At 33.7% G+C, this 10,954-nt stretch overlaps 2 protein-coding genes across 2 annotated transcripts; both read right to left on the reverse strand.

Annotated features, from left to right (window-relative positions):
- Positions 1 to 1,830: 1,830 nt before the first annotated feature.
- LOC131646957 (transcriptional regulator SUPERMAN-like) lies at positions 1,831 to 2,827 on the reverse strand. Its single transcript, XM_058916882.1, has one exon. It carries the CDS (start codon positions 2,664 to 2,666, stop codon positions 1,956 to 1,958), a length of 711 nt encoding a protein of 236 aa, XP_058772865.1. The 5' UTR covers positions 2,667 to 2,827; the 3' UTR covers positions 1,831 to 1,955.
- Positions 2,828 to 9,761: 6,934 nt separating this feature from the next.
- LOC131646959 (auxin-responsive protein SAUR77) lies at positions 9,762 to 10,418 on the reverse strand. Its single transcript, XM_058916883.1, has one exon. The coding sequence runs from the start codon at positions 10,230 to 10,232 to the stop codon at positions 9,828 to 9,830; it is 405 nt and encodes a 134-aa protein (XP_058772866.1). The 5' UTR covers positions 10,233 to 10,418; the 3' UTR covers positions 9,762 to 9,827.
- Positions 10,419 to 10,954: the final 536 nt, after the last annotated feature.

Raw genomic sequence — 10,954 nt, forward strand, 5'->3', positions numbered from 1 at the left:
CTTTATGGTTAAGTAGGAATGGGGTTTGTTTTAGGGAAGAGCTTTGGAGCTTAGACAATGTTGTTTGGAACATCAAAGCTTTGGTGTGGAGGTGGTCTTTTTGTGGAGAAAATACTCATTCCAATTTTTCTTATTATGATTTTGTCAAAGATCCGATCCGGTTCTTATCATAATTTCAATTGGTTTGTATTTTTTTCCTTTTCTGGCTTGTGCCCCCCTTTTGTAAACAGGTTGGTGAACCCTTAGTTCGCCGGTTTATATTATCTTGTTTACTAAAAAAAAAAAAAGCAATAAATTTGTAAAAAATTGGTATTTTAACATTATTACTCTACAACTGTAGAAGAAATAAGTACTAAGTACTAACTAAACAACTTAATTGAAACTCTCTTTCTGAAAGGCATTGAATATATCTAGTATTTTTTTTCTTCTTGAAACAAAACATACTAATACTTGTTGTTTACACTTTCTACTAATTTTGCGGCTGCGTGCTGCTTCTCTTAGTAGAGATTTTACAGTCATTTCATGACAGTACCAAATATGGAACACAAACCAACACCACTTTTTCTTTAATCGAAGAGTTAACTTAGCATAGACACAGACAAAAGTGATTGGTTAAATATATTTGGACAGTATCACCACTATCACGGTGGGTAGTTGCCGCTACCTTAGCCCTTCAGAATGTAAGATGAGCTCTCAAGTGTCTTAAGAATATTGATATTAGGACCACCGGACCGACTGTTAAATTTCTAGCATTGATTGTGAAACTGATGTAATCTCAACCATAATAGAGTAAAAAAAATTATTCTTTTGCAATTAATAAAATGGAACTCATCTTGATGATATATTTTGAAATTGTATTACTCTTGATGTTTCTGTACTAACTTTTGTAAGTTGAAGATCTTTACAAATTAGCATTTCTTTTATATAAAAATGTTATATAGTCCAAGAGAGGCATATTCTAATTCTACTATCTCTTCCAACACCCTGGCCTCCATAAATAACATCGAAAATATATGAAGTGTATGTTTGGTTTGGTTTTTGGAAAGGCTAAAAGCACTTCTAGAAATGGAAAATTGATTTTGAATGATTTTAAGATGTTTGTTTAGGTAAAAGTAGAATTGATTCTGTCTCCAGAATTGATTCTACTTGAAGCTAGAATTTGTAGCTTCTGCCTCCAGAATTGATTCTGGATATTTTTTACACTGAAATTTATTATTCAACTCACTTTTACATAAATGTATCCAAACATAAATCAATTTTACTAAACTCAATTCTGATAAAATCAATTCTACCAAACTCAATTCTATTAGAATCAATTCTGTCCACCGCCAATCCAAACACACCCGAAGAGAAAGTACCAAAAAAGAGAAATACTAGAATTATCAAAATGTCATGTTTGTAGTTTTTGGTAAAAAATGGTGTGAACAGTAAACTTAATATTATTTTAGAAAAAATATGAAAATATTAATAATCCCCACGGAAATATATGCCCAGAAACATATATTTGTGTGTAAACAAGAAAATGACACTTCACTGCAACCTTTTCAGTGCCTTCTTCAAAACCCTAACCTTTCTTCCATCGTTGCAATTACTAGCTACTTGCAATTCATAATCATAGCCACAAAAAAACAATCACATAATAATAAAATCATTCAACCAAGACTAATTATTGAAATTAACCCCCAAAACTCCAACCAAAAACAAAATCCATTTATAGTCCTATCAATTTCATGTTAAAGATAGCTAGCTGTGGACATGGTGTCTCAATCATCATGAAAATTACAGGACACTAATTTGTTCTTCACTACTCACTGCAAAAGAGAGAACAAATTAATATATAATAGTACTTTTAGGAATTTAGAATTGAATATTCTTCATACACACTAAAATGAATAAACTTGAAATATAAATAAATATTCATCCATCTATATATCTATGCTATAGCTATAGATTTTTCATGTCGGTGCTGGCTTGTTCCCCAAACGTAGCTCAAGATCGAGTTCTTCAATTTCATGAACCTTATCGTCTATGGAGGTGCAGATAGCAGGTTTGTTAGAAAAAGAAGAGATGCTATTATTGATAAAGTTTCGAGCTGAATTAGCCTGAAAATGAAAAGGTGTAGGAGAACAAGTTTGCATTTGCCTTTGCATCATCAAGTTGTTTGTTGGATAAGATGATGATGAGATAGAGAGAAGAGTTGAAGGAGATTGATCTCCATTAGAATCATTGAAGGAAGAAATATTAGGGTTTGGTGAATGGTAAAAAAGGCACAATCCAGCATTAACAAGCTCTTGAGGAGGAATATGTATGAACTGAGAAGAAGGATTTAACGGTGGTTGATTTTGATGGAGACGAGCACGGTCTCGGCGGTGGACGTTCATATGACCGCCAAGAGCTTGAGCTGACCGGAACTCTCTTCTACAAAAAGTGCAGGTGTAAGATCTTGGTGGCCATGTTGCGTTCATGATGTTCCTTGTGTCTTCTGCAAAAGCTCTTACCTCCCATGAATCTTCATCTTCTTGTTGTTGTTTAGGGTTCCACATCCAAGTTGATGATGATGGTGTGGTGGTGGTTGTGGTGATGTTAGGGTTTGATTGTGATTGTGATGATTTTTGGATCTGAGTAGTAGTAGTCATAGAAAGAAGGGCAATATCTGTAGCCACCATTGTACTGTCACTGACATTTAAGATAGAAAGATACAAAGATATTGGTGATGGGGGTGATAATGAAGATTAAAATAATTGCTTATTTAAATACTATAGAGGATAGTAATATGGAGTAGTACTATTAATTTAGGAAGACAAAGTGAAACTTTAAACATCAAATCGAATGTATCACCCATTAATAAATTTGAAGTTGGAACATAGTAAGATTTGACACTACATGTTACTAGTTATATTAAAAAAGAAAAGTACTCATGCTAAAAAACAATTATATTTGGTTAATAATAAATTGTTATCTCATACAATACAACTAGCTAGCTTAATAAAGACAATTCTTTCCTTTGGCATCTACGCCTTTGAAGGCAGTCTGTTTATTAAATTTAACATAAGATATTCAAAATGTAAAAATTAAGGTTACAGATTTAATTAGATTTCAACATCATATTGGTAAATACTTTTATAATCATTTATATTAGTTATTTATGAAAAGTTTTTATTGATTAGTAATTGAATTGAATAATAAGATTAATTATATTTTATTTTAGTAATTAATTATTTAATTCAATTATATGAGTTCTATAAGTGCATGTTAGAATAATAATAAAAAATTAATTTTTTTTTTTTTTTGAAAGCAAGGAAACTATATTAAAGAACCAACCAAGTTACAAGCTACAAACCACACCAACCAAAGAAAATTAAACACCTATTGAAATCTAACTTAAGTAATACAATGGGTTATTGCAAAACTCATAGAAATTACAATTGGTATGCGTAATTTTCCCAATATACATAAACATCAATTTTCCCAATATACGACCATTCTCTACATTGTTTATGTTTATTGTTGTTTTTCCGAAAAATAGAGCATGGAAAAACAACAATAAACATAAACATCAATAGGACACCAATATATATAACCTATTTCAAATTTTGGAAAAAAAGTAAAAGGGTTTGATATATTGACATTCTCTACATTGATTCATTATATAATGTTGTCAGCGATGGTAGATCAAATTAAAGATTTTTTTAAAATGTTTGAAGATAGATTTTTACTACCTTTATTAAAATTAAATATAAAATAATAAAAAATAATTCTTTATTAAATATGATATGGTTCATCATTGAATCAAGTTCTTATTAGATGCTCATGTAATTTATCATCTTAAGTCGTCAATTACGGAAGGGTATTTAGTTTTTCAAGTCACCACATGATGAAGAGTCTAATTGGTTATTTTTTCTTGTGTTTAGACGTTTGGAGACAGTCAAAATACTATGTTTTGCCATGATTGTTGAGTTGGTACTACTCCATTGTGTGTATTTTTGAGGACTTATTTTTTGGTTTTGAGCAAAAATCTCAAATTCACCATTTCAAAAATCCTAAATTTAGGTTTGAAATGTTTAGGTGGAGGCATTCTCTCCAGGTTTGGGAGGAGGATTTTTTTGGAGTTGCTACTTAGTCTCCTATTAGGACTGATGAGATTTGGTAAAAGGATATTTGGATTTGGAAATCAGGCCCAGAAGGGTGGTTTTTTCGGTGAAAGATGATTATGGTTATGATTTGGGAGGAGCACCTTTTGGAGTCGTTTGACGGTTAATCATTGTATGCCTTGGATTATCACTTTGGTGTAGAAGTTGGTTCAAGCCCATGCTCCGAGTTTTTTTACTTCTCTGCTTAAAAGTACGAGCAAGATCCACTTAAGTGGCTAGGTATTTAGTGGAGTGCTAGAAGGCCAATTGCCCACCTTTTATTTTGACAGGTGCTCAGATTTTTCTACCTCTAATTTGCACTCTTTGAAGGTATATTGTGCTTTTGGCTGATGAATAAATCGAATCGGTGGGTGGTTGTCTTTCTATTTATTAGAGTGGTCTGGTGGTGGTTGGTTTTTCTTTGTTTTTTTTCTTACTTGGTTGGTGTGAGGTGACTTTGTGCAGATTTTTTTGACTAGGATATCCCCGATTTTATTTGTTTGGATCGGTTTTGTGTATTGCATGTGGGCTTAATTTCTTTATTTATATATTTGTTAATTTTACTTTTATTAATATATATTTTTGCTTGCCTATTAAAAAATATCAAATAATTATTTTTTATATTTATAAATAATATTAGTAATTATTATATTTATTCTATTGCTAAATATTGAATTTTAAACATATAAAATATTTAACATATAGTTCAAGTAGTTCAAGTCGCCACATAATTGTTTATGAGGTGTATGCTCAAATGATAAAAACTTAAGAGTTGTAATTTTAGGTAATAGGGTTCAAATTTTCTTAAAAACAATATAATAAAATGATCATTATTGTCCTCTCAATTAAAAAACGATTTCCTTCTTTAATTTTTTTTATAAAAATATTATCACATTACTCATTTTATTAGTGCTGTACATTTGGACCACAGACTGTATGTATCTACATGATTGTGTAGGGGTTGATTTGTCCCCATGCTCTGTTTCATACATTGATTTCATGTCCTTGTTATTTTTTCAGTTGAATATTTCACCTCCAGAATTTGTTGTGTATTTTTATTTGATTTTTAAAAGTCCAACATTTATTGTTGTGCATTTTTACGGTATTTTTTAAATTTGATACAAATACATATTGGAATTTTAGTATTATTACCAAATTGTTTCGTTGGAGTAAAAACTTTGCACAAATTTAAAAAAAATGAAAAATAAGAGAGGTATTTTAGATATTATTAGAATATATGGGGTGCCAGAAAAAATTTGCAGATGTCAAATAGATTTTTCTTTTCATGGTTATTTGGGCTTGACTTTTGAAAACTGTTTGGGCCAAAATCAAATAATGATTATATATTAGAGATTTATTTTGCCATCTCCAAAATTGAACTTGACACCACTCATTTTTGCTTAGTTTCTAAATTGCTCGTGGACAAATTTGAGGTGGTAAGAACAATTTTTTGGTAGATTATTCAAAAATTTCGGTCACATATTAATTTTTTTATGATTCATTTTTAAATTGCTGATATAAATTTTTTAAAAAAGAAAAAATGAATACCTATCGAAAATTTCAGAAAGTGATATAGTTTACTGATAATTTCAAAAAATGCATTTTTATCGATATGTATAATTGATGGAAGGAATTTTCATCTTATAATTGATAGAAGACATGAAACTTTTCATATACTGGCCTCGATAATAAGTCAAAACAACTAATAAATACAAATTTTGTCGAATATAAACTATCAATTTTTTCAAGAAATTCAATATTTTTTTTGGAAATTTCATAAAATTTCGGTATTTTTCCAAAAATTATGGTAACACAAAAATAAATTTCAAAAATATTTTGTAAGAGTATAAAAGTAATAGCAACCATTATAGGAATGACAAGTTCAATTTTAAGGGAGTGATAAGTTAAAATATCTTTTATAAGCTACTATCAATAAAGATTATGTGTGAATGGATATGTAATTATGTCTTATATTTTTTATCAATTTGCTTATTCGACCCTTTTGTGATCTCTAAATTTTTAAATTATAAGATTTTTAATTAAAAAAGGCATTAAATGGATAATCTTTAGATTGATACCCATAAAGGTGATCAAAAATAATGGATCCTCCCATAAAGGAAATCCTTGTCGTCCACTAGATGCGACCATAACAACAAAACTTTTTCAAAACTAAGTCAAACAACAAATAAAGATAATTAATATAAAAGGTGCTCCAAAGGGACTTCGGTGTCCAAAATAATTACAAAAATCCCCTGGAGGGGTAAAGAGAAGTACAACCAAAAAGAAAGAAGAGGGAATAAGGAATCATTCTTCGTCTATCAGTTCCCCATCTCAAACCACCTTGAAAATATCTATGGGGCTCAAATACATAAGAGGATAAAGAAAGGTAACCCGCATCCTCACTTCCTCAAAGTGATAAACGGAGGTCGCCTCAAATGTCATCTATTAGTTGTGAAACACGCACCTTTGTGCTTTCAAGGGAACTTCGAGATTTCCCGAGTGACTTCTTTAAGCAATCCACCTCCTCACGCTGAACAAAGGTCTGAGTGGCCAGTCTTCGGCAAGTTCTTTCAAATTATCTATTCTCGCCTTCATCTATTTTAACGTCGTCCCGCCTTCTCGAGTATGTTTGTTTAAATTGATGGCCCTTGACTGTAGTCCCCCTAGAGTGTCGGAGCGTTTCTCTCTTAGCATTCTCCCCACCAAGAAACACCTCACAGGCTGGACCTCTAGCAAAGTAGATGTTGAGTGGGGGACATAGCACAAAGTAGCGAGTAATCACTCGGGAAGTTCCCATGGAAGGAGAAAAAATTATCAGCAAATTCCACTACGTTAAAGGCTTGATTATGCCACAAAGAGATTTTAGAAGGGGCTGAAACATCCATTAACCGCTCTGGTATGGGTCCCGCCTCTCGGTTTCTTGACGGCCCATAAGAACTTTCTTCCCTAATAGCAACCTTAAGGAGCGAATCTCAGTCGTCCGTGAAGCTCCATCTTGCATCGTCCCCCAAGCTTCAATAGTGTCGTAGATAAAAGAAAGCATTGCTCGCTGCTAGGCCATCTTCCTCTTCGCCAAACACTCCCTTTTTCATCAAGAGGGAACACCGTCATCTCGCTTGCAGATGACAAACCATCAAAATAGGTCTACACAACTAAATATTAATAAGAAAGTATTTACGTGTACCTAGGTACTCCTCCATGTAATTGTCGTCTTCACGGTCCCGATTGATAAGGGTACTGAACGCTATGGGAGAAAGCACTCCAGGACTTGAATCACTTTCCAGTCATGAGAAGAAAAGACATGTGAGTCCACCCTCATCGTGGATTTCGGATCAGGAGACCAAGTAGGAGTCCAAGATAGGGGAAACAGAGGCTCGCCTCCCGCTACCGTGATAACAGGAGAAACATTATTCTGCTTTCTTATTTGAAAGAACTTGTCCTTCCAATCCTCATAAGGACTGGAGAAGGGTTTCAGCAAACACACCCTGGGAAAAGGACACAACGTTACCCAACCATTGTTGGGAAGAAAATATGCCCGATAAAAATAGAGAAACACCCTGACAGAAGGGGATACCCCCAAATTGCAACTGATTATTTGAAAAGCGCTAAGTATACCCCAAACTTTTGGAGTAACTTGGGAATAAGCCACATTAATGGCATTCAAGAACTCTATTTCAAAAGAAGAAAAAGGGACCAGGACCCTACCTCGTAGATAATAGAAAGATGAATGTAGAAGTAAATAGCAGACAAATTACCAGAGGTATCCATGTTTTACCTCTCATCCCCCAAGCAAGGTTCCATGATCACATCCCTCTCTTGTCCTGTGTTGGAAATGTTAATGCCATGACAAAACTTATTGATCATGTCCTCATAGTAATACAATGAAACAATGTCCTAAATGTGGATGGGCTTGGTTTTCTTTGCCATAACTAGTAGAAGTAAGAGTTCAGGAGAGCACAAATATAATCCATAAATGATTCTATGAAAGCAAAAAGAAATTAAGGGATTGATCCAAAAAATATATAGAAACCCAAAAGGGTGAGTCCGCACGTTCATCCGATAAAAAAGAATGCCACCAGAAGGCACATGTAAAGACGAAAAACAAATCTATTTTTTTAAGAAACACCGACATGAGGTGCATTAAATGCCACCCATAACTCTTCCCCTAAACACGTAATTTGTCCAAAGTGATTGGCGTTTTGACGTCTCGGAACATCATTCTGAAACAGACATGTTTCCCTATGCAATTTTAAATGCCCTTACCACGTAAATCCCCCTCGTTGAGGAACTCGCCTACTAATGTAAGTATCTTCAAGTGAGGGACTCGCCTAGCGAATGTGGCGAGGGGCGCACTCCTAAAAAGTATAAGATTTTTAAACACTTCGGCCTTAAGGAAAAGCTCTCGTGCTTGAGAAATTATGTAGTGTTATATTTGGAAGAGACCTAAAACTAGGCGCCTTGTCCTCACAACTATGTCGCCCAAGAGGAATCTAAGATACTCGCCCAAAGGTATTCGCGATGTGGGGGTCAAGAAGAAGGGAGTCTCCACTAACTGTTCGAAAATAAGTGGCCAATAACTTTTTTTACTAAAGAGGAAGCGGTAAACACTGCGAGGGGGTAAAAACCATAGACTCAAAGAGACCTCTATAAATATATGTCCCCTTAAAGGGGAGAGGACAAACTCTAAGTCATACACATTCTCTACAGCCGAAAGAGCACCACGTTCATCATAGTCTTAAAACATGACTGACCTAACAGCCCGGCTGCAACCAAGTAGCGTCGGCCATCAACAAGACATCTCACCTCACGCGAGTTGGTCCCTGAAACAGTCCCCAAACACCACCATACAGGGCTTCTTACCATCATTAGCAAGCCCTCGCCACCACAACGTGTTATACACCTACTAAGGCCTCTAAATCTCTCTGCCCTTACAAGGGGAACGCGCACATTTATACTTTTTGACCAACAATAATTACATTTTTCACAATTGATTATACTTGAAGTTAGAATTTATAACTTTTGAATCAAAACATGATTTTTACACTGAAATTTAATGTTTAACCCACTTTTAAAATAATTTATCAAAACATCACTTTATTTTTAACTCATTTTTAATCCGAATCCGTTTGTTATAATCAATTTACTCAAAGTAAATTATTTTTGGGGCATAATCAAACACATACTTAAATATTTGAAAAAGACTAGTTAGGTTATAGTGAAACACATGCCACGTAGAATCATTCTTCATCTCTCTTATCTATTCTTGTTCACACCTCCCACAATGTATAAGAATGTCATTTTCCATTACCGACTACTCCACCAAAGGCTGAAAACTTGGCCAAACAGCTACATCCAGGGTCATGAAGAAATCGATTTTACTCTTCAGAGTATTTTTCAACTAAAGGGAAAGAAAAAAAAAACTAAATAGCAAAATTGGTTAACTTTACATGTACACATCAACAATGAAATGCCTCTCTTTTTTCTCTTCAATGTACTGTATTACATTAGACAAGTCAATTAATTTGAGTGCAAATAAACCTAGCAAGTAAAAACAGAAATTGAATAATGAAAGATCTAAAATCAACTATTGTTTAAGTATAACATTGAAGTATATGAACATAACACTGAAAATTTAACATAATACAATACCTCTGTTGTGGTTGAAAATATTCTACAACACAATTTAGATGATTACAATTACATATCCTCATGAGTATAGAAATCAACAATATCTTTCAAATTGAGCTTAAACAAAGAAGATGTATCATTATACATAAGCCACAACATGTGCTCAAACAAAATATCATCAACATCCACAAAGATAACTCTCTCATGATGATGACTTGATGCGAAACGGAAATGATTCTTGTTCGTCTCTTCTGGATTCTTCTTCATAGAGATATCCATCAAAACCTGAAATGGATTCTCTTGTAAAATGATAGGGTCTACAAGGAACACCTTCTTCTCTTTTCCGACCACCACTGTCACGCGGCTGTCGGAATCTTGTTGATCCAACTCATCATCGGTTAGTGGCTTGTAACCCAGCCGTGAACCTGTTGATCTTCTTCGGATCAATGAAACTGGCATCACCAAACAATCCATATGTAAATGCAAGGTACGAGGTTGTAGGTTTTCTTTTTGAGGAAAACGAGGTTGTATGTTTTTTTGAGAAAAACGAGGTTGTGTTGTAGTTGAAGAGGATGGATGAAATAAGGATGAAGAAATCTATGTTGTTGTTGGGGGCTCCTGAAGTTGCTAGAACACTTAAAATGTTGAGAAAATAAATAAATTTATAATAGTGTGATGATATTTATGTAAGGATTTGGATTAGAAAATTAGAAAATATGAAATGAATTAAATTATTATTTGGGTGGCTATAAAGGAAAGAAAAGGTTACTTTGGATGTATATATCATTGTCGGGTTGCATTTTGTAATGAGAAGTAGCCGTTGTGTGAAAGGATCCTTTGGACTGCATTCAGAGCAATGGTATTGCTACGCTCGTAGGGAGGCGCGTGGGAGTGTAGGGGGGTTTTTTGGTCAAAGATATGACGTAGGGTGAGTTGAAGAGTGGTTGAGACACGAGTGGCGCGTGGGGAGAGTTTGGTACGTGTGTCGACTTTGGTGACAGATTGGGTTGGGCTCCACTTGGACGCGCAACTACAAAGTATCTGAATGTGAACATCTTGTAAAGTTATTTTACACTTCTATTAAACAAAATCACAACTCTTTAACGTGTGATATATCATATTGAACCGTTTTTAAGTAGAATTTAATTGATATACATTGTTAATAATAATAATAAAAAATAACCTGTGAGTTAATT

Source organism: Vicia villosa, linkage group LG2 (genome assembly GCF_029867415.1).
Source record: "Vicia villosa cultivar HV-30 ecotype Madison, WI linkage group LG2, Vvil1.0, whole genome shotgun sequence".
NCBI classification, from domain to species: domain Eukaryota; kingdom Viridiplantae; phylum Streptophyta; class Magnoliopsida; order Fabales; family Fabaceae; genus Vicia; species Vicia villosa.

Coding starts and splice junctions, on each gene's coding strand:
- LOC131646957 (XM_058916882.1), bottom strand. CDS start 2,666: ATGGTGGCTACAGATATTGCCCTTCTTTCTATGACTACTACTACTCAG.
- LOC131646959 (XM_058916883.1), bottom strand. CDS start 10,232: ATGGATTGTTTGGTGATGCCAGTTTCATTGATCCGAAGAAGATCAACA.